We start from the raw sequence: 25111 nt of genomic DNA, 5'->3' as shown, positions 1-25111 counted from the left end.
AGAATCTCAAAGTTGGAAAGGTCTTTTTGTCTAATAACTTATCAGATGCTTAAAGACTCTCTACAACATTTATATGAGATAGCTATTGAACTAATATTAAAATATCCAAGCATGGCATAATGCAGAGATTTGGATTTTGAGTTTGGAGCTTTGGGTTTAAATCTCAGTTCAGTAATTTATTAGCTATGTAACTTTGAACTGGTTACTCAATGTGCTCCAGATTCCTAATTTTAAAACCAGAATAACAAAATGTATCTTTTAAAGCTGTTTGAGAATTAAATGGAATACCGTAATATGAAATGTCACTTGGCACTATACCTAGTACATAGCAAATGTTCAATAAATGTTATTTTCCCTCCAGTGACAAAAATCTACTACCTGCCAAGATAGTCTGTTTCCTCTTTGGAAAGCACTGGCAGTGGGTTCTTATACTATGTGGAATTAGTCCAAAACTATTAAGTAAATAACACTTAAAAGTTTAATATGTAAGATATTACTTTAAGAAAATATGTTCTTCATTAGCATTTTAACTTCGGATGCCAACTTTATATATATTTCTTAAGCAATTTGTCACTCAGAAATGGCAGAATTTGAGTAATCTTAGAGAAATATGTTACAATCATATTTGACTAGAAGCCTTTAATAACCTAATTCATACAAATACTTCCTTGAAACTTTCCCAGAAAAAGCAAGAACAAAAAGTTCTCCTTCTAGTGACTCAGGATTAATTAGGTATGGCAATTATCTTTTAAGACTACACAGATACTCTTCCTATTTTTATTAACAATTAATAACAAAAAATGGGCATCAGAAATGTTTTGTTGTTTTGTCACAAGACCAAGATTTATAATTGTTTAATTATTTAAGCCTATAAAACAACCATATAGAAGAAAATTTTTTAAGTCATAAGAAATAATATTATCTATTTTGTGACAATTAATTTAGCACACTCTGTAAATGAATTCACTTTCCTGGTGTTAATTTAATTTTCCACTTTATGTATGTTATGTAAGTTCATTTGTTAGAGAATATTTTGGCTGGCTTTCTTCATTGTAAAGAATAAAATTACTTCTAACAAATCTGATTCAAATACAACATGAAGCCTGTTCTTCCACAATAATATTAATTTGAACAACTCAAACTTTATTTGAGGAACACAATTACACTTTCCAGCTCAATATCTCTTAATTTACCTCAACTTTTCAAACCTAAAGAAAAACTATCTTCAAGCTATTAAATTATTGTATAATTTAATAAGCTTTTTAATAATGAAAAATGGCTGAGTGCAGTGGCTCACACCTGTAATCCCAGCACTTTGGGACGCTGAGGCGGGTGGATTACTTCAGGTCAGGAGTTCGAGACTAGCCTGGTTGACATGGGGAAACTCCATCTCTACTAAAAATACAAAAATTAGCTGGGTGTGGTGGCACACACCTGTAATTCCAGCTATCCCAGGAGGCTGAGGCAGGAGAATCGCTTGAACCCGGGAGGCAGAGGATGCAGTGAGCCAAGATCATGCCACTGCGCTCCAGCCTGGGTGACAGAGCAAGACTCCATCTCAATAAATAAATAAATAAATAAATAAATAAATAAATAAATAAATAAATAAATAAAATAGTGAAAAATGTTAAGGTCAAATTAGATTGAAGCTATCAGAATAAAATTAAAAACCAAATATTAGAAACAATGTTTCTGAGGTCACAAATATACTTTATATTGGATGAAAATGTCATCAATTGTGTTTTCTCTCATTTCTCTTTTGTACAATAGGTTTTATTTGCCAGCAGAAACATCACAAGTAAGTTTAAATTTGTAGTGGATAAGAATTATTCTGATTCCGAGTAACTTGACTATAGCAAATGTAATCATGGCTAATATGATTCCTAAAAATGCTTACAGCTGATTAAAAAATAAGAGCATAAAATAAGCTTACTGTTTCACCAATTTTTCCAATATTTCCTTGATCTCCTACTTCTCCCTGTCAAAAAAGAATATAAAGTTGCAAAAACAGTTATTTTTCAAACTAGATTATTCATGACAGTTTCAATTTTCCTTTTTAATGTAATTATCTAGTCATAACCTAGAAAAAGGCAAAGGAAATTTCAGTTACTTAAAACTTTGTTATAAGTGGAGCAAACCACCATGGCACACGTTTACCTATATAACAAATCTACACATCCTGCACATGTACCCCAGAACTTAAAATAAAAATTTTTAAAAACTCTGTTATAGTATTTCTATGAAATGTGGCCTACCCTCTATTTTCATTCAAATAGTAATGTATCAGTCTGTTCTCACACTGCTATAAAGAACTACCTGAGACTGGGTAATTTATGAAGAAAAGAGGTTTAATTAACTCACAGTTCCACGGTTTAACACCAAGCATGACTGGGAGGCCTCAGGAAGCTTACAATCATGGTGGAAGGTAAAGGGGAAGCAAGCACAACTTCACATGTTTGTTGGAGCAGGAGAGAGTGAGAGCAAAGGGTGAAGTGCCACACACGTTTAAACTGTCAGATCTCGTGAGAACTCACTCGCTATCCCAAGAATAGCAAGGCGGAAATAAGCCCCAATGAGCCAATCGCTTCCCACTAGGTCCCTCCTCCAGTTTGACATGAGAGTTGGGCAGGGACACAAATCCAAACCATATCAGGTAATAATCTATTTTCTTAAAAAATATTCTCCTATCCGTGACTTTTAATCACTTTTATCAATAAAATTTTTAAAAATAAAATCTTTATTGAGGTGTACTCTGTAAAAGGCAGAGTAGTAAGCACTGTGAAAGATATTAAGAAGAATAAAATTAAAGTCTTTCCCACAGGGATGTTCTATTTGCTCAAATAGAACAGAATACATGCCACAGGTTAAGTACTAAAGGAGGTCTTAGGAGCAGGCACCCTGTGAACTGGAGCAGCTAGAGCTGGCATCACTGGAGAAGCAATGCATGTTCATAACCTCTGAAACAAAATTTTGCAATCCATAAATCTCTGAAAACTCAGTTTTCCACAACTCATTTGGTGGCAAACTTGACCTAACTTGGATTGATTTGGCAGTAAAGCTTATTTTGTTCTGAATAAGGCCATTTATAGTCTTGATTTATTCCAATTAATCTAAACGTCCTTACATTTCACTACAGAAATATTAATATATCTAATTATGGTATGCTGTCCCACACCCTTCTGGTAGTGGTAAATAAAATACTGTATATGCAACATATTACTTTTCAAAAATCCAAACATTAATGATTTCAAATACTGGATTATGATACTGTAAGTGGGGCCCTGAAAAATATGTGATACTTAACACTGGTAATGAGAAAGCGGCATTTTTAGTGGTGAGGAATGGCATCAGCAAAGGTATAGATTAACGAAAGGTAAAAGATTAAGTTCAAAGTACCACAGAGACTGACTCTAAGAGCAATATACATTTAGTGTACAGAAACAGATTAAATAGGTTACGTCTAAAAGTAATCAATTACTGTCTAAACAGTAATAATTATATTCCAGTGTAGAACAGTAAGATGTTAAGATACTGAAAAATATTGTAGCCAATAATGACATGTGGCTACTGAATATTTGAAATAGGCTGGTCTGAATTGAAATGTGATATAAGTATAAAAAATACATCAGACTTCAAAGACTTTCTACAAAACAAGAATAGAAAACACCTCATTAATAATTTCAATATTGATTACATGTTGAAAGGATATAATATTTGGATATCTTGAGTTAAATAAAATATACTATTAAATTAATTTTACTTCTTTCTTTTCACTATCTAATGTGGCTCATATTTGCGGTTCATGTTGCATTTCTATTGAATAGTGGTGATTTTAAGCACTGAAACCTAATATTCATCATGAGTGATCACTGAAATAAACTTTCAAAGTCTACACAAATTTTCTTTTCAGTTTCTGTATGTATTTAGATAAATAGTAAAGAATGAAGCACAGCAGTAGGTTTTAATAACTAATTTTAACAGGCAGTTCATTAGACAGCATTTATGGAAAATTTATGGAAGAATAATATATGAATTATTGGTTTTCTAGTATTTTTCCCTCCTTACCCATAAGTTACCCTTCTTAAATTCCAAAAAAGATGAACCCTTTGTGCTACTTAGTTTTAAGGGAGGTTTGTGTTAATAGTCAAAAAGCAAAAGTTGTTTGCAGATTACTTGCATTCTTACTTTAGTTTTCAGAATCTGAAGGTAAGAAGTTACTTGTCTTTGACGACAATGAAAGAGAGAGAGAGAGAAGCTATTTCCCCAGGCCTAGAAAGAAAACACAGATCTAGGGTTCCATGAAGAGTGCGTCCCTTAACCAACTCCCCCAGGCAGTGCCAGGTCCCAGTTAATAGCTACATGATGTATTGAAACGCAAATTTCAGTGACAGCTAGGGAGGAATGAACATTACAAAATTTCCTGTGTTTACTAGGTAACACAGAAGCCACCTAGATTTTGGTGTGATTCTAGGGAGAGAAAGTATATACATAAATGAGATTCCGTTTCTTGCCAGTTTCACTGGATGGTAGCTCACAGTTGGATTTCCTAGCGCTATTTGGCAGTCTAGTAAAGGAGAATTGTTAATCCCAGTAAAGGAGAATTGATTAAGCCTTTTGTTTGTAAATACTACAATCCTATTTTTCAGAGGACTTTTATATGTAACTTGAGAAAGAGTCAGGTACACATATTCTGCCCCAGGATAACTTTAGCCTCATACATACTGATATATTAAAACATACTTCAGCTCATATTTCTTTATCAAGCTTGAAAAGTGTTGTTTAGCTTTTCGTTAGGTTCCAGCATCATAAAAATGATACATTTAATACAAAAAAATAGCTTTAGGAAACGTAGTAATAATGCTGTGACTATGTCAATTCATAGTTAAATTTTAAATTTGCAAAACTTACCAATTCTTATAAGCTAGTTTCTTTCAGGTCTCAATTCTGTATGTAATAAACCATTGCATTACTTTATATTTGTTGGTGTTATAAAAATTATCCAAGACCTTGGAAATAAAGTAAATAGTGAGAGATATATCTTTTTAATATCATAAAGTGATGAAGGTTACCCAGTGATTATCTAGTGAATATTACTTAGACTCACTGTTTACTAGTGATTAAAAGATCCAGACTTAGTAATGTTATAGAAACTTGCACATTTCTACCCAGTAGAATTGAAAACCCCAGCAGTTATGGTTTATTGCCCTGTATGTAACACACAAATCTTATCCTAACATTTCTTTATTAAATCACATACATAGATATAGATACAGATACAGACATAATCACAGATACACAGATTGAGCATCCGAAATCTGAAGATCTGAAATCATAAATGTTCCAAAATCTGAAACTTTTTGAGTATCAGCATGACACTGAAAGGAAATGCTCATTGGAGCATTTTGAATTTCAGATTTTTGGATTTGGGATTCTTAACTTGTAAGCATGTATAATGCAAATATTTAAAACTCCAAAAAAATCGGAACTCTGAAACACTTCTGGTCCCATGCATTTCAGATAGGGGATACTCAACCTGCATATAAATAGATACAGATATAAAGATATAGATTATCAGTTGCTCTTTGTAACAGTTTTAACATCTCACTGGTTCTTTTTAAGTTGATGTGTTCATTTCACATTTGCTTGAAAGTCATAATTTTATCTTTCTGAAAATTATATTTTAAAACTGATAATAAAGTCAGTTGCTTTACCTTTAAGCCTTCTGGTCCTGGTTCACCTGCATACCCCTTTTGACCTGGTTTTCCCTAGAAGAGAACAGAATAAAAGAAGAAAGTATATATGTTTAGTCATTCTCATTTTTGAAAGTTTCCTAAGATATATGAAATTTAGACCATTCTTATAAATTTAAATACTTTAAAATTATTTGATAAATGTATTTCATCATACGCATTCGCCATTCATTCTACAAATATCCAACTGTCTACTATGTGCCATGAATGGTTCTAGATGCAGAGGATCGAGGACTGCACTGAACATACCTGCCCTCATAGAGCTTGTATTTTAGTGAGAATAACAACGTTTTAAAAAATAAGTAAAATATATAGTATGTTAGGCAGTGGTAATATGTAAGGTAACAAATCAAGCAGGGAAGGGATATATAAACTGTTGTGGGAGTTTTATTGAAAGTGTTCGTAAGATTCCAGGAAAGAAGCCCTCACCGAAAAGTTCTTTGCAGATTACTTGTATTCTTACTTTAGTTTTCAGAGAGTCTGAAGGTAAGAAGTGACTTGTCTTTGATGACAATGAGAGAGAGAGAGAGAGAGAAGCTATTTCCTCAGGACTAGGGAGAGAAGAGAGATCCCAGGATTCTGTGAAGAGTGTGACCCTTGACCCTCAACCAACTTCCCCAGAGAGTGCCATTTCCTGGGGGAGTTGGCAGTTTGGTGGCATTTGAGTAAAGACCTAAAGAAAGGGACAAGTTAAATGGATATCTGAAGGAAAAGTGTTCCAGGCAGAGGAAAAGGGCCTGTGCACAGGCACTACAGCTAAAATGTGTGTAGTATGTTGGAGGAACCAGGAGAAGCTGAAGAATTGAGAGAAGACCAGTAAAGTGATGAGGTCAAAGGAAATGGGGGATGAGAAGTCAGGTCATGTAGGGCCTTGCAGGTTGCAGTTAGGACTTTGACTTTTAACTGAGTGAGATAGGAAGCCTCAGACAACTTTAAGGAGAAAACTGATAAGATCTAAGTTTTAACAGGATCACTTTGATTCCAGGGTAGAAGAAGAGAGTCCAAATAAGCGTCTAGTACAATAATCCAAGTGAGAGATGATGGGGGTGTGAATCAGGGTGGTAGCAGAGTGGTAAGATTCTGGATATAATGTGAAGGTAGAGCTTCCAGGAACTGCTGGCGGGTCATGTGTGAAACGTGGGAGAAAGAGAAGACTCAAAAATGAATCTCAGGTTTTTAATGTAAGAGTAGCAGACCAAATGAAATGAAGAAGACTGAAAACAGGTTTGGAGGGTAAATAAGAAGCTAAGTTTTGGACATGTTAGTTTGATATGCTTGTTAGACATCTAAATGGAGAGATCTTGTGGTAGTTATTTATACAAGTCCAGAATTTAACTGGATCAGTTAAATTCTTTCTAATCAGTAGAAAGATCTGACAGGAAGAAATAATCTTAGAAACCACCAGCATTTTCATTTTGATGGTATTTAAAGTCTTAGGCTGGATGACCTCATTTAGCCAGTGAGTATAGATAGAAATGAGAAATCCACAGGCCAACCTTTGGGGTACTCCAAAACTTAGAATTTGAAGAAATTAGAAAAATATTTAATTTGATGCCAGAAAGTGAGAAGGAAAATCATGGAAGTAAATAAATTGTTTCTAGGAGGAGAGAGTGATCTTGTCAAATTCTGAAAAATAGAAATATTGAGTAATAAGAGGACTTTGAGGATTGAGAAATGATAATTGGATCCAGCAATACAGAAACCACTGATCGTATTTATCAGATCATTTGTATTGTAGTGGTGGGAACAAATGTGGTTTAAGCAGATAGAGGGAAGAGAAAAACTGAAAGAGCATGTATAGACAACACTTTTGAGGAATTTTACTGAAAAGGGAAAGAAAAAATAGGGTAACACCTGGGAGGGAAACTGACACCAAAAAAGTTTTGTTTTTGTTTTTAAGCTAGAAGAATAACAGCAGCTTTATATGCTGATAGGAATGATTCTGTATAGAGAAAAGAATATGTAGGAGAGACAGAGGGAATTGTTGGACCAGTTATCTTGAGTAGTCAAAAGGACAGGGTATGTAATAAACAAGTGGAAGTTTTCCTTAGCTTGAAAAATGGCCTGTTCATCCACAACAACAGGAAAGAAAGCAGAGTATAGATAAAAGAAGGTGGGTAGATGCAATGTCAGAAAACTGTAAGTTCTCTTCTGGTTACTTCAATCTTCTCAGGGAAGTAGGATGCAAGGCAAAGGCTAAGAATAAGGATGAGAGATAACTGAACGGAGTTTGAAGAAACAGAAAGTATAAAGTAATAATTTAGAAAAGCAAAAGAATAAATAGGCTTGAAGATAGAATTCAGAATGTAATCAAAGGAATAATTATAATGTTTTAAGCAGGATGAGGAATTTGGGATCATAAAGGAGACAAGACACAATGGAAAAGCAGCAGAATCAATGCACTGACATTCCTATTGGGGCTATTAGATTGGATAATAAGAGAGAATGTATTAGAAAGAAAGATGGTGGTTGGGGAATGAGAAGTTCAAAATTGAAAATGAGAGGTTGCTATCACTGGTAATGACAAAGTAAAGGGTATGACTGTAGCAGTGAGTAGCTGAAAAGAATAGAGGATAAGATCACTGGGGGAGAGCAAGTCCACAGACGAGGTAGCAGGGTATGGTTTCAGGATGAAACTGGTCCACCTCAGAAGATCATCAGGCATTAAATTCTCATAAAGATCACGCAACCTAGATCCCTTGCTTGCACAGTTCACAATAGGGTTTGCGCTCCTATGAGAATCTAATGCTGCTGCTCATCTGACAGGAGGTGAAGCTCAGGCAGTTAGATGGTCAATACTTAGTGTCAACTTGATTGGATTGAAGGATACAAAGTATTGATCCTGGGTGTGTCTGTGAGAGTGTTGCCAAAGGAGATTAACATTTGAGTCAGTGGGCTGGGGAAGGCAGATCCACTCTTAATCTGGTGGGCACAATCTAATAAGCTGCCAGTGAATATAAAGCAGGCAGAAACATGTGAAAAGGAGAGACAGGCCTAGCCTCCTGGCCTACATCTTTCTCCCATGCTGGATGTTTCTCTGCCTTCGATCACTGGACTCCAAATTCTTTAGTTTTGGGACTTAGACTGGTTCTCCTTGCTCCTCAGCTTGCAGACAGCCTATTGTGGGAACTTGTGATCATGTAAGTTAATACTTAATAAACTCCCCTTTATATATATCCTATTAGTTCTGTCCCTCTAGAGAACCTTGACTAATACAAGTGGTAACGCTCACTCCCAGTCCATGGCCTGGGGGTTGGGGACCCCTGCTATATTGGATTTTATTGCTGTTGTCAATTAAGACATGCTCTTATATTTTTTCTTCTTAAAGTGAAACAGAACAACTCTCTGGCTCCCATTCTGTTTTTACTACACATAAAAGCTTTAGCCACTTACAACTATATTTAAGACTTCTAGTCAAAACAGTCTAATTTTTGCTTTTGACTGCTCTGAATTATCGAATCATTTCCTAACAAGCAGAAAGCAAAGCAAAGAACTGAAAACCATCCTATTATTATTAAATATCAATTGTTCTCTACTTAATTTAGATATACAGAACAAGAAATATAGTTAAGAACCTGAATTATTAGATTTTTTCTATGATATTTATAAAACCAATTCTATTTTTATTTCCACTGGTTGGTAAGAGCCTTAATGAGTCATTCCTTTCATCTTTAATAATACTCTTTCAAGCACTGTGTAGTATATTAAGATAGAGTTATACATATTTACATTATGGAAAGAATCTCACTGGAATCTGGTATCAGCACATTTTCAAAGTCTTTGAAATCAAGCATTTCAGAATATCAGTAACAGAATCATAACTTCTTGTCCTACTTAAATTCTATCATATTGTATTGATTTTGAGAGTGTTATACTTGAACATCTAATACTAAAATCTTATTTTCACATCTAAAAATAGGAACGATATCTTGCAAAGTTGTTTTCAGGATTAAAGATGATTCATATACTTATAGCAATACTAGGTCCCAAATTGATATTCAACAAATAGCAACAACAATAATAATTAATATTAAGACTGTGTAGACCAGAGTTGAATATGGTTCTCCTGTTTTCGAAGGAAGTAAATTTTAAATAAGATCAATTTTATTGGGCTCAAATACCAGTTTTTCTGTTAAATAATTCTCACAAAAAATAAAATGAAAACTCTTTTTTTCCCCCAATGGGATAGTAGCAATATATGTGCTAGTAAGGTAAAAATGTGAAAGAAATAATCACAGTCTTTTTAAACGTAAAAGCATTTTAAGAACCAGTACTTTGGCCAGGCATGGTGGCTCACTCCTGTAATTCCAGCACTTTGGGAGGCCGAGGTGGGTGGATCACCTGAGGCCAGGAGTTCAAGACCAGCCTGATCAACATGGTAAAACCCCATCTCTACTAAAAATACAAAAATTAGCAGGGCATGGTGGCACATGCCTGTAATTCTAGCTACTCGGGAGGCTGAGGCAGGAGAATTGCTTGAACCCAGGAGGTGGAGGTTGCAGTGAGTCAAGATCACGCCACTGCACTCCAGCCTGGATGACAGAGTGAGACTCTGTCTCAAAAAAAAAAAAAAAAAAAAGGAAGAACCAGTACTTTATGATGTTGTCAAGAAAAGAAATGAGATGTATTTCATGTGAGTCTAATGCCTCTTAAAATAAATGTAACACATATACCTTAATTATTTCATAAGGTAAACTTTGATCATGTATACCAAAAATGTTTAAATAATTCATTTCTAGAACTTGAAAACAAATAATTAACATATTACCCATGGTATTATCTGGTGAAAAAATTGGCAGAAAATACATCTTATTAGCCTTCCATAATTTTACTAACACATTTAGAAAACAGGAAATCTCAGAATATTACTAAAATGGCTAAAGTATTTAGCTTCCTATTACATTTTGAGAAATTTATAAATAATTTGCACAAATTACTAAGTCTACAGACCACTGAAATAACAAGTAACTATGTAGTAGGCATAACATCATTCAAAATATATTTGGGACTTCCAGTTATTGGCCTATTTTATTTTGGGGCATTTTATGACTTTAATTTGTTTTCATTTTTGTCCTTTACTATAATGTAAAATGTTATGATGTTAAAAACATTTATAGAACAGCTATTTTCAAGAAAAGCACTTATGGAAAATTATTTATATGATACCTACTCTTGGCCCCAGTTCCCCAAAGGGTCCAATTGGTCCTTCTTCTCCCTTAAAAAAAAAAAAAAATCAGAACATATTATGGCCTAAAATGAGTATTTAAAAATGTAAACTCTTATTTTCTCTATTTATTCTAAAATGTGAAGCTCATTCTGAGATGTGATGAAAATAATGCTGTTATTTTCTTGTACTTTGAACTCCATCACCCCACAACACTTTAGTTTTTTTGTGTGAACCTGGTGCATTCGTGTAGGGACCAAAAACTATATGGGTGGATAGAGACTGAAGATGAACATAGAAAAAAATTAAAAGCTTTTATTCATAATTCTCTAAAAGAAAAAAAGGCAGTAAGTGTTTTTACTCCATTTATAGACATATTTACTAAATATACTGATTTACCTTTAAAAAATAGTTGATGTTTTCTGAATAATACATACAGACCTCCCTAGAATCATATAGTATATGTTATTTATTTGGTAAATATTTTGCTCAATTCACAATTCAATTAAAATATAATTTATTGGTTCAAAAATATTAAATAGTCACAAATAGTAAATATAAATTCTAGCATATATGAGTGAGATTCTGGGTTCAGATTCTTCAGACATTCCATTGGAGACCACTAACATAAATCATTTAATGAATTCAGAACACTGTAAAATGATTCTTAATTCCATTCCATAACTGGCAAAATAAAGTGTTAACTTGAAGGCTGGGCGCAGTGGCTTATACCTGTAATCCCAGCACTCTGGGACGTTTAGGTGGGAGGACTGCTTGAGGCCAGAAGTTCGGCCAGCCTGGGTAACATAGCAAAACTGTGTCTTTACAAAAAATACAAAAATTAGCCATGCATGGTGGTGCACCTGTAGTCCCAGCTACTTGGGAGGCTGAGGTAGGAGGATTGCTGGAGCCCAGGAGGTCGAGGCTGCAGTGAGCCAAGATAGCACCACTGCACTCCATCCTGGGCAAGAGACCAAGACTCTGTCTAAATATATAAATAAAATGGTAACTGGAAATCTGATGGTGTTTAAGCAAAAACTGAAGGCCCACAATAAATAAAAAGGGAAAATTTTAACTAAAAACCTTGCTGAAGCTGACTGGATATCACTTCTTCCATACCTGAGTTCCTTTGAGACCAGGAGGTCCAGGAGGTCCTCTATTTCCAAGGAGTCCCTATAAAAGCAATATAAATGCACACAATAGAAATTTTAGATCAACTGACATTTTGATAAATCAGCATTAATGTGGAGATGGACAATACTCTTTGAAACCATTCATTTCCCATTAAGAAGTCCTCAAAATGGGTTGCAGTATGGGCAAACAGAAAACTACTGGGCATCTAAAAATATAGGATAAACTTATTTTTAAACAGTAAGTTGATATTCAAATAATCTGCTCAGTATTTTATTCTTCAACCTCCAGACAGCTTTTCAGAAAAAGTATTTCTAAAACGGAAGCAATGGGTCCAAATGTTAAACTGATAAGAGTACAGTAAACCGAATAGAGTGTTCACAAAGTCTGAAAACAGATGGAGGAAACAAACAGTGTTTTAATATCTATTAAGAGATCTGCAGAGTCTGGAACTCAGTATTTGTTAGCTGAAGAATGCATTAGTTCTTCATTACTCATTAGTTGAAGAATATTCTTCAACTTATTTCCCTTTTTGATACAAGATGATAAAAAGAGAAGAGGAATTTGCAGAAGAAAGTGAGTGTGAATTTGAATAGAAATTTCAAGACTAAAAAAGTATTTTGTTAAACAAAATACATGTTGTTAAAAATCAATTGCTCTCTGAATGAAAACTTTCAAAGTTAATTATTTTTAAAAAGTCTTAAATCAGAAAACACTATACAACATCTATTCAACATGGCAACATTTTCTTAATAAGTTCTGTTCTCCTAATTATTCAAGATGCCAGCAAAGTTCTAAGTCTCTTTTTAGAATTATAGTTTGAATGATTGCTTTTAGTCATTTTATAACCATTAAGAAGTTTTATCTAATTTTTAACTGTACTGACATAATTTTTAAATAACTATACCAAAGAGCAAATCTACTCAGGTCACTTTTATCTTGTTCTGAAATGCAACAGAGTGACAAACTACATGGGAATCTTTCCTTCATGTTATATTTTGCTCTATACTTTCTATACTTTAACACAATAAAAAAAACTCTCTGTCAGTTTAAAAGTCTATAATATAGTATTGTAAGCTTATTACATAAACAGCACCATTCAAGAAACTGTATTACTTTAGACAATAACCTAACTTTTTAATGAAGCTTTCTTATTTTTAAAAGTAAGATATGGATTAGATTACGGAAATGGGCACATTGTGTCTTATGCCAGTCCAATGTATGTTAATCCTTTTTCAGGCAAAAGCACCCTAATTTTCCTTAAGGAAAAACTCTCTTCACTCTTAGTGCATGTTGTTTGAGGGGAGGTGACTCCACCTTCGACTGTAACTGTGAACATGTGACAGACATCTAAGTCAGTCAGTATATTGTACATCCCCAGAAAAAATGACTGGTCTAGGAATGAGTAAGGGACCCAATTCAGCCCAACTGAAGCACATTTCAAACTTCAGTGGCACTGCTGGGAATAGCATTAAGAATGAGGTAAAACTGAACAGTGGGAAACCATCCAGGGGACAGCCTGAGAATGAAAGCAATGAATTACCAAATGGAGAGAGTTGGAGTGACTGGGCTCTTCTGAAATTGTTTAGAGTCCTGAATTCAGTTGTGATTGAATTCCTGAAGCCATCCCTGACTATATCTCACTAGGGCCCTCAGGGAAGGCAGCCGGCAGAATCTGGGAGGGGTCACAGGCTGAAAAAAGATTCCAACTGAACTTTTTAATAATTTTGACTGAATGCAAACTCTCTAGAGCAGAATCTGAGGGTGAAACGGAACTGTTGCAGAGAGTAGCACAGGAGCCAAGGCCAACAGTATTTGAAGGCAGGGAGGGGCGAGGCCTGAAAGCCTTGCTTGCTTTCTCAGCAGGGAAGCTTATAGCCTGGGGCAAGGTCTGAATGCTGAGCACAGGCTACCTGGAGACAAACTCAGTGCTGTTAGTGGGGCACATTGTCAGGGGCAAAACCGACCTCTACATGGGAGCTGGGTAAGACCTAATGCTACCGGCTTTCCCCTACTTCTCTGATGACAGAGGGTATTATGGAACAAAATGCCCTCTGGAACATAACCCCATTGGCCCAAGAACCACATCCCCTCCCCCACAGGAATGAGATAGATGGCGACACGATAATAGTAGGGGACGTTGATACTCTACTGACAGCACTAGGCAGGTCGTCAAGACAGAAAGTCAACAAAGAAAGTGAACTTCATCTATGCCCTAGAACAAATGAACTTAAAAGATGTTTACAGAACATTCTACCCAACAACTGCAGAATAGACATTCTTTTCATCAGGGTATAGAACATTCTCCAAGATAGATCACATGAGAGATTACAAAACAAGTCTCAATAAATTTAAGAAAATAGAAATTATATCAAGTACCCTCTCAGACCACAGTGGAATAAAACTGGAAATTAACTCCAAAAGGAACCCTCAAAACTATACAAATACATGAAAATTAAATCATCTGCTCCTGAATGATCTCTGGATCAACAATGAAATCAAGATGGAAATTAAAAATTTATTTGAACTGAACGATAATAGTGACACAACCTATGAAAACCACTGGGATACAGCAAAAGCAGTAGCAAGAGGAAAGTTCATAGTATTAAATGCCTATATCAAAAAGTCTGAAAGAGCACAAATAGACAATTTAAGGTCACACCTCAAGGAAGTAGAGAAACAAGAACAAATCAAACCCAAACCCAGCAGAATATAAAATAAATAATAAAGATCAGAGCAGAAATAAATTAAATTGAAACAAAAAATACAAAGATAAATGAAACAAAAAGCTGGTTCTTTGAAGGATAAATAAAATTGATAGGCAATTACTGAGATTAACAAAGAAAAGTAGAGAGAAGATCCAAATAAGTTCAATAGAAACGAAATGGGAGATACTACAACTGATACTACAGAAATACAAAAGATCATTCAGCCTACTATGAACACCTTTATGCACACAAACTAGAAAACTTGAGGAGATGTATAAATTTCTGGAAGTATACAACCCTCCTAGATTAAACCAGGAAGAAACAGAAACTCTGAACAGATTAATAACAAACAGAAAGATAGAAATGATAATTTAAAAACTGCCAACAAAAAAAAAAGTCCAGGACCAGAGAGATTCACAGCTGAATTCTATCAGACATTCAAAGAAGAATTGGTACCAATCCTATTGACACTATTCCAAAAGACAGAGAAAGAGGGGATCCTCCCTAAATCATTCTATAAAGCCAGTATCACCTTAATACCAAAACCAGGAAAGGACATAACAAAAAAGAGAAACTACAGAACAATATCCCTGATGAATATAGATACAAAAATCCTCAACAAAATACTAGCTAACCAAATCTAACAGCTTATCAAAAAGATAATACACAATGATCAAGTGGGTTTCATACCAGAAATGCAGGGATGGTTTAACATATGCAAGTCAATAAATGTGATACATCACATAAACATCATTAAAAACAAAAATCATATGATCATTTCAATAGTTGCAGAAAAAGCATTTGAGAAAATTCAGCATCAGTTTACGATTAAAACCCTCAGCACAACTGGCATAGAAGAAACATACCTCAAGGTAATAAAAGCCATCTATGACAAACCCACAGTGAACATTATGGTGAATGGGGAAAAGTTAAAAGCATTCCTGCTGAGAATTGGAACAAGACAAGGATGCCGACTTTCACCACTGCTATTCAACATTGTACTGGTAGTCCTAGCCAGAGCAATCAGACAAGAGAAAGAAATAAAGGACATTTAAATCGGTAAAGAGGAAGTCAAACCATTGCTGTTTGCTGATGATATGATTGTATACCTATAAAACCCTAAAGTCTCATCCAAACAACTCCTAGCTCTGATAAATAGATTCAGTAAAGTTTCAGGACACAAAATCAATGTAGACAAATCATTAGCACTGCTATACACCAACAACGAGCAAGCTGAGAATAAAAATCAAGAACTCAACCCCTTTTACAATAGCTACAAAAAAATAAAATAAAATACTTAGAAGTATACCTAACCAAGGCCGGGCGCGGTGGCTCATGCCTGTAATCCCAGCACTTTGGGAGGCCAAGGCAGGCGGATCACAAGGCCAGGAGATCGAGACCATCCTGGCTAACAAGGTGAAACCCCGTCTCTGCTAAAAATACAAAAAAATTAGCCAGGCGTGGTGGTGGGCACCTGTAGTCCCAGCTACTTGAGAGGCTAAGGCAGGAGAATGGCATGAACCCAGAAGGCAGAGCTTGCAGTGAGCCAAGATCGCGCCACTGCACTCCAGCCTGGGTGACAGAGTGAGACTCCGAGACTCCGTCTCAAAAAACAAAGAAATATACCTAACCAAGAAGGTAAAAGACCTCTACAAGAAAAACTACAAAACACTGCTGAAAGAAATCATAGACGACATAAGCAAATGGAAACATATCCCATGCTCATGAATGGGCAGAATAAACATTGTGAAAATGACCATACTGCCAAAAGCAATCTACAAATTCAATGCCATTCCCACCAAAATACCATCATCATTCTTCATAGAACTAGAAAACACAATACTAAAATTCCTTTGGAACCAAAAAAGACCCTGAATAGCCAAAGCAAGACTAAGCAAAAAGAACAAATCTGGAGCATCGCATTACCTGACTCCAAACTAGGCTATAGTTACCAAAATAGCATGATACTGGTATAAAATTAGGCATGTAGACCAATGGGCCAGACAAGAGAACCCAGAAATAAAGCCAAATATTTACAGCTAACTAATCTTCAACAAAGCAAACAAAAACATAAAGTGGGGAAAGAAAGGACACCCTATTCAACAAATGATGCTGGGATAACTGCAAGCCACATGTGAAAGAATAAAGCTGGATCCTCATTTCTCATCTTACACAAAAAATCACCTCAAGATGGATCAAAGACTTGAACCTAAGACCTGAAACCATAATATTCTAGAAGATAACACTGGAAAAAAATCTTCTAGACACTGGCTTAGGCAACGAAGTCATGACCAAGAACCCAAAAGCAAATGTAAGAAAAAGAAAAATAAATAGATGGGACTTAATTAAACTAAAAAGCTTCTGCACAGTTAGAGAAAAAAACAACAGAGTGAAAAGTCAACCTACGTAATGGAAAGCAATATTTTCAAATCATGTATCTGATATGGGGTTAATATTCAAAATCTGTAAAACACTCCTATAACTCAATAGCAAAAACCAAATTACTGGGCTAAAAATTGGAGAAAGGACTTTGGAGTATTCATCAAAGCAACTGAAAACAGGATCTCGCAGGAATGCAAGTATCCTGTTTACATCAATGTTAACAGGATAAAAACTGGATATTTATATCTTGTTGATATAAACAGGATATTTGCACTGCTATGTTCATTGCAGCTTCATTCACAATAGCCAAGAGGTGTCAACAACCCAAATGTTCATTGACAGATGAATGAGTAAAGAAAATGTGGTATATACAAACAATGGAATATTATTCGGCCATAAAAGGAAGGAAATCCTGTCATGTTACCAGATGGATGAACCTTGACGACATTATGTGAAATAAGTCAAATAAGCCAGTCATAAAAGAACAAATGCATAATTCCACCTATAGGCGGTATGTAAAGTAGCTAAACTCATAGAAGCAAAATATAGGATGCTAATTGCCAGGGGCTGTGGGGAGGAGGGCAATGAGAAGCTGCTGTTCAATAAGTATAGAATTTCAGTCATGTAAAATGAAAAATGTCTACAGATCTGTTGTACAACAGTGTGCACACATTTTGTTACAATACTGTAAACAAATTAGTAAAACAAATTTACTAAGGGGGTGTATTTCATGTTATATGCTTGTTCTTATTTAAACCCTTTAATTTTCTATTTAAGATCTGTCACAATCTGCTTTCTACCTTTTTTTTTTTTTTTTTTTTTTTAAGTCAGGTAGGTTTACTTCTGCTCTCCATTCCAGTGTTCATTTTGTATCTCTCATCCCTCGGCTCCACTTGGCCTGATCCAACCAATCTGACTAAAATCCCAAATTCTCTATTTTCTCAGAAAAATGACCATACAGATTATCCTCTCCTCTGAACTCCCTCCTACTCACTTATCATATGTTGCCCAGTTATTGTGCTTTTTACCTTTTCACTTATGAAGGGCTCATGTTTCCAGAGAATTACAAGTTCCTAACAAAAAGAAGACCACGTTTTAATTTTGTTTTTGAGTCACTGCTTAAACACAGTACCCTGCCCATTGTACAAACTCAATAAATATTTCTTAGCTGACTAAATGTTACCTGGAGAATAAATGTCTTATACAAGAAATCTGTGTATAAAATCTTGGTATAGTATATAGAATGTAAATCTTCAGGACTGGGTCAAAGTAATCTTAGAAAACTGTGTAGAGTTATACATCTTCCTCTTACCAAGTTAGCTTACCTCTCTACAGATAAATACATGACATACTGTAATAATTCAGTGCAAGAACTATTTCCATATATTACACAACATAATCCCACAAATAGTAAGCTTTCTATAAAAACTTATCAGGTCTGCTATGCAAAAGACAATAACAGCCTCTTTTAGCATCCCTAATTCCATAGCCAAAGTAAAAACACAAACCTTTATAGCAATAAATAAATTATTCCTCTGTTTACTGGAGAATAGAGAATATTTATTTGCTACTCTTACCTTCTGCAGTAAGCAGCAAAAGATCTGGTTTTGCTAATGTTACGGGATTCTTGAAAGCAGATTCCCAAACTGTGTAGTTCTCAAAAAGGCTTACTGATGTATGTTTTGTATCTTAATACAAATATACACACACATACAAATCCACAATCAGTAGAACTATAATTAACACAAGTTTCCATTCCTACTTTGAGGTTTTTAGTGAACTGGCAGAAAATGAACAGAAAATAAAAGCCTTCTTTATTGCTGTGCCAAATTGCTCTGGAAAGAACCCAAATTGTTTGCAAATAGGGTAACCATGTATTTCAAATACAGTGCACATGATTTTCTCGATGACCACATTGTATAGCCTCAACAGAGCTTTAGCAGTTTTTATCATTCCCATTTGCCAAACAAGACATGTATATAAAAATGAAAGAAGTTTCAAGATGCTTGCTTCTATGATACAGCACACCCAGCTAAAGAAACACATCATGTTAACAGGGTCAGTATGTTTGGCTGTTTTTCCCCTCTGTTTCAAGAAACAATTTCAACAAAAATGAGAAGGACCAAGAAGATAGACAAAACCAGATCCTTCTCAATCTACAGAACAGAAAATTATTATTTTCTTGTTCTTTTGATAAAATCATCCCAGGATATTCTTTTAAAATTCAGTGATGTGTATAACATCAATTAGTCTCATGATGTTGGTACTAATGACTCTACATACTCATGTTTATTAAATAAACTTAGATAATGGTTGAATTTCCAGTGGGTAGTAATTACTAACATTGTTGTTCATTAAAATGTCTAGCTTTCAAGTCTTTTGCCCCAGTTTTGACATTCTAATTTCAAGACTAAAAGAATTAGTGAGAAGAAAGTTCTAAAGATCACTGTCATAAAAGAAAATTAAATAGGTCAGTTGGCTTTCTTCAGTTCTCTGACACTTAAACTTCAAGAGAAACAAAATTCCCAAACTGAAGAGAACTTTGAAAGTTCTCTGGTTCTTCACCTAGTATGATATGCACACTTAAAAACATTAAGTTCTATTATTACTTCCACCTGAAGTACGTATTTCCCAATTTCCCAGGAGAGAATCTATTGCTCAATTATCTAGGCTCTCAGAGCACTTCACCAACTCTTTTATATAGAACTTCTTATATTTCTTAATTATGATTATTTTTTATCTCTCCCACTAAATTGTAACCTTATCTGGAGGAGGGATGAGAGTTTAGAAATCTTTATAATCCCACATTTATTACTTGGTCTAACACAGAAGAAGCTCAACAAAGGTTGAATAAATAAGTTATTGAATGAATGGATAAATAAATGTATTTATATAATGTATAAAGTTCAAGTTCCTATGTATGCACCAGGTGAAGGGCTAAAGTTGGCGGGAAAAATCCGCAACTCCATTCTCTACACTATTTGTCTCTCTCAACTTCCTTCATACTTCTATTTCTGCTTTTCAACCTGGTTTACCACGAACTATTAATTATTTCTACCTCTAGATGTCAAACGGGTACCTCAAACTAAATATAACCAGAATCAAATTTCTTATCATCCCCATCCTCCAAAACTGCTCCTCTTCCTGAGTTGCCTATTTAAGTTCAATGACATCAGCAACCCAAGTCAAAGGCTGCTTTATCTTTGACTTCTCTTTCTTCCATCACCTTCTGTTAATCAGCTACCAAGTTGTTTTGTTTTTATTTCCAAAACAGTTTTTAAATGGTCATTCAATTAATCATCCATTCAACCACTATTCACTGAGTTATTTATATGTGCTATCCATATTATTCTAGTTATTATGATGTATATAAACTCAATTAATTTTTCTCAAAAAGATTACAGTCTAATAGACACATAAGCACATCAGAAGTTATAATACATAAAGATAAGTGCTTGATAGGTTTTTTTTTCAGGAATATAGGAAAAGAATATTCCAATTAGATTTGGGAGGAACAGAAAAAGCTTCCTGGACATGTTGCATGTGATGTGTAGGTATTAGCTAGATGCAGAAGGGCACAGGAACATATATATCCAGACAAAAAATATGGCATGTAAGAAGCTGTGAGATTTGAGTAAGTATGGCATGGTTTGGCACTCTAAATAGTTTTGCTGAAGTGATGCTTTTGGAAGAGTGATGGTGGATATGACTGTATAACTATAGAATTATACAGAGAGGGTTTGGTCATAAAGAACGTTGTATAAAAAGTTAAAAAGTACAAGCCTTAACATGGAAGTTGTGGAGGTCACTGAAGGATTTAAGCAAAAGAGTGACATGATGAGATCTATACTTTAAAAGATTATTCCATCTGCAGCTGGAAGGTAGATAGGAAGAAATGCCAGATTGGAGGCAGGAAGAACAACTACTGGAGGACAATTACACTATCCTGGTGAAAAATAAAGGGTGCCTAACTACAAGATTGGCACTGAGAATGATTTTAAGGGTAAAGGGGAAATTTCTATCAAAGGAGAGATTGGGATAAAGGTGATAATTGATGGCATGAGGTCATTGAAGAGTCAGGGGAGGATTTGATGCAAAACATACGCAGAACTTGAAGAGGTGAATGAATACTTCTGTGGAGACAGAAAGGAAGTGGGAAAGATCCCTGCATATAGGGATGTTTGTAGGTGGCAGGTGGGGTTGCCTGATAAACTACAGGATGCTCAATGAAATGTGAAATTCAGATCAACAACAAATAACTTCTATTATAAATATTTTCCAAATATTGCACCTCCATCTTTTCACAAGTTTCTTTTTCCTGAATACCATACATCCCCTTGTCTGCTTCACAAATTCCTACTCATTCATGTAGGTTCAAGTGCTATCTTCCCTGCAAAACATAATTTGACTTCCCTGACCCTGTGCTCTCACAGTATTGCTGATTATATATTATTCATTATGATTATTATTAAGGTTTTCCTGAATATCTTTCTCTAGATTTTAAGTTTCTTGAAAACAGGGATCAGGACTCTTTTTTTTCTTGAAAGTAGGGATCTCTGTAGCCTTATGGTCTAGCACAATGGCTGCCATGAGAGGCAGCCAATATCTGCTGAATGAATGTCCTGTTTCCAATCTTTATCATTTATTGCCTAGTTTTCCTGTCTTCAATTTCTCCCCTCTTTAAACCATCCTCCAAACTGACATAAGAGGTATCTTTTTAAAATATAACCATTGAAGATACTTTACTACTCAAATATCTTTGATTACTTCAAGATGCCCGTCTGATGAAGCAGAAACTCTTCAGCATGGTATTGAATGCTCTACGTAATTTACTATCAAAGCTAAGGGTATTAGAGCTCAGACTTTGAAATCATATCTGTGTTAGAATTCTGGCTATATAGCTTAAAGTTATGTGACTTCAAGTGAATAACTTAATCATCTGTAAAATGGGAATAACTACCTCATAATGCTGTTGTGAAAATTAAATGAGATAATGACTATAAACGAGATAATGTCTATGAAGCATTTACTAGAGTACTGTGCTGCTCAATATTAAGAACACTAACAAATATAGCTATAATCAAGATCCTTTCCAGCTTCATCTCCTATCATTTCATCTCTCTCTACTCCCATTGATACCTCCATAGCAGCTACATTTCATAACTTGCCAATTCTCCCAACTTCAGGCTATTTCATCCTTACATGTGAATTCATAATGCTTTATTTGCTTACAGTGCCCATTCTACATCAGCTTGCATGGCAAATCTTGGTATTTAAATTTTTGCTAGGGATATTTCCTAGTATACATACAAACTAGTAAGTTTGTATATATACCATAGTGTTAAATAAAATCTGTGCTGGGAAAAGGCCTAGAATGTTGCTTTAAAATGGTTAGATTAAAAGCATTGCCGAAATAATAAATTAGTATGTGAGTCATCATGATGAGTTTCAATAACGGTAATAAGCTAATAATTGTGGTTTCACTTGTAAGTTAAAAATGCTTGGGTTTCTTCAGGTCTTTTGTGCTATGTAGAGGTTCATGGACACCACAGGCTTTCTTTTATTTCAATCAATGGATATCTTATGTCCCCAAAAGATTTTTTTAGTGGTCAGGGAATTCTCATCCATTTACTTATTTTCAGCCTTTTATATGCTATGACTTTTTAGAGTTTTTTCTCCTCATCTCTTCCAAAAAAATCCTTCTGGGTGATTTAGCAAATATTGTCACCCTTAATCTCAGTTCATATCAAACTAGAAAAATCATTTGCAACTATCTGAAACCTAAAATTTATTAAATATACCTGAGACAGCTTAAAAATATCCAGAAATGTTCTGATATTCCTAAAATATTTTTCCCATTTATTGAGAATCAGGATCTCTAGATAACCATAATTGTTTAAGTCTCTCTCTTCTTCTTCTTCTTATTTTTACCTTTGGTCCTTCAGGGCCGTTTTGTCCAGGAATCCCAATATCTCCTGGAAAACCCTAGGGAATATAAAAATGTAGAGTTTATTCCATAGAAAATTACTTTAAATCCATTTAGCATATAAAATTCCCTTTGCTATTCCTCCATATCCAGTTAAAGCAATTTATAATCCTCAAAAATTCAATATTGAAGATTAAGTTAGGCAGTTGTTTAACACTGGAATATAAAACTTACAAAGTGTACTAAAATAGAATTTACTCCATCAGTGATTCACAAACAATCCTGAGGTCCTCTAGTTCAGTTTAAGAGAGTAGAAGTCTCAGTCCAAAATTATCCACAATGTGGAAATAAGGCAAAAAGGTGTATGACATGTTCTTTCAACATCATATGGGATATAGGGCTACCAAAGATTAGGTGAATGTACTTTGTTGGACTCACTGTTTACTAACTACATGTTAACTTATAGATTTTTGTTAGGCAGAGATGCAAACAACTTCTGTCTGATAAAAAAAAAAAACAGCACCCAAAATTATGGCTTAATATACAGGATTAATCAGTTTTGTATCTAACCCAACTATCTTATTCTAACATCCCCATATTTAATTGTCTATAAATACTTAAGTCCTCAAAGGCTCTATGAACCATTATCTTACAAGTTCCATCATTAATTAATAAATTGAATAAAATCTTTGACCTGTGTTTACTTTAAATTTGCATGAGAATCATGATTTTACTTTTTTGGAAATTATATTAGCAGTCTAAAATACTTGGCTCAAGAAATGAAAAAGAAATAGAAATGGATCACAGTGTTAAATACCATCTATGCTGGGAAAAGGTCTAGAATGTTGCTTTAAAAGTATCAGATTAAAACTCTTGCTGAAATAATTAGAGTGTGATTCATCAAATTATGATTCAATAATTGTAATAAGCTAGTAATTGTGGTTTCATTTTATTGATTTTGTCATAGATTATTTTCCATTGACATTAGTGAAGGAAAAAAGTAAAAGAAGTATAAGAATCAGCATCTTTAAAAGTAAAGAAGGCTGAAATTAAAACGTGAACATCCACAAGAAAAGGTAGTTCAGCGAAGGGATAAGTTGTAATGGGAATAAAAAATATGAAGTAAGATGGAACAGCAAAGTTGTTTCTGGGATATTCATTCTGGAAAGAAAAACAAATAATAAGAAAATGATACCAACGTATCCAGTCTGGATTAGGACACGAATGCCTCGACTCAGATTTAAAGCTTGGATTCTGTGAGGAAAAATATAATTTGGGGACATTTCTGGCAAAAGAAAAAGCAGTGGCAACAGAAAGATGATCACACGATCAGATTTCTGAATGTTCTGGAATAGTTTAATACAGATATGTTTAATACAAACTTGTTGATTGCTTTACTAATCAAAGAAAATCAGGCTCACCTATGCTATTATTTGTATATATGGCAATTTTTAAAAAACTAGATTCTTTTCCTGATAATTTTACACCCTTTCTCTAGAACACACCTTTTGTTAGTATGTTTTTTTGTGGGGGGGATTTCTTGTGGACTTGAATCAAGGCACTTCTAGCTCCTGCTGTAACACTAGCTAGTCTAAAATTGAACTTACTACCTTCTCCATTATGTTCCTCCCTCATCCTCTGTTCACTATTTGAATGAATGTCACCTTGAGGTAATCCACCAGTTTCCAAGCCAAAAATCTGTATAACAGACTTTTCATATGCTTTGAATACTTTCATATTTTTGATATACTCTGAATACTTATTTTTCCCTCCCCACCACCACCACGACCATCTTCCAATCATTTACTAAGCCCCATCCATTACATCTCCTAATTCGCTGTCAGTCTGAACCACTTTTCTACAAACCTCCCTCCACAACCCTAGGGCAAATCACTTTCTCTATTTTCCTATTGCTTATTCATGTTCCTGTCCCCTGTAAAATTCATTTTCACTCTGTAGCCAGACTGATCATTCTATGGAATCTGAGCATGCCACTTTGTTACTGGCCTCAGAATAGAATCCAAATTCTTTAATACACAGTTTACAGGGT

At 34.7% G+C, this 25111-nt stretch overlaps 1 protein-coding gene across 3 annotated transcripts in view; it reads right to left on the bottom strand.

The window, feature by feature from the left end:
• The window catches only part of COL24A1 (collagen type XXIV alpha 1 chain), a 404401-nt gene that overhangs the window by 211419 nt on the left and 167871 nt on the right, over window positions 1-25111 (bottom strand). For all 3 annotated transcript variants that reach the window (XM_003805298.6, XM_034934180.3, XM_055116591.2), the window contains 5 exons: window positions 23067-23120; window positions 12034-12087; window positions 10921-10965; window positions 5712-5765; window positions 1934-1978 (listed from right to left, as the gene is read on the bottom strand). In XM_003805298.6, coding sequence (XP_003805346.4) covers window positions 1934-1978; window positions 5712-5765; window positions 10921-10965; window positions 12034-12087; window positions 23067-23120 — 252 coding nt within the window. The remainder of the gene's footprint in view (window positions 1-1933; window positions 1979-5711; window positions 5766-10920; window positions 10966-12033; window positions 12088-23066; window positions 23121-25111) is intronic.

The sequence above is a fragment of the Pan paniscus genome, chromosome 1, assembly GCF_029289425.2.
Source record: "Pan paniscus chromosome 1, NHGRI_mPanPan1-v2.0_pri, whole genome shotgun sequence".
Taxonomy (NCBI): Eukaryota; Metazoa; Chordata; class Mammalia; order Primates; family Hominidae; genus Pan; species Pan paniscus.
The sequence above is the reverse complement of the archived record's forward strand: the minus strand, read 5'-3'. Positions and strand labels throughout refer to the sequence as shown.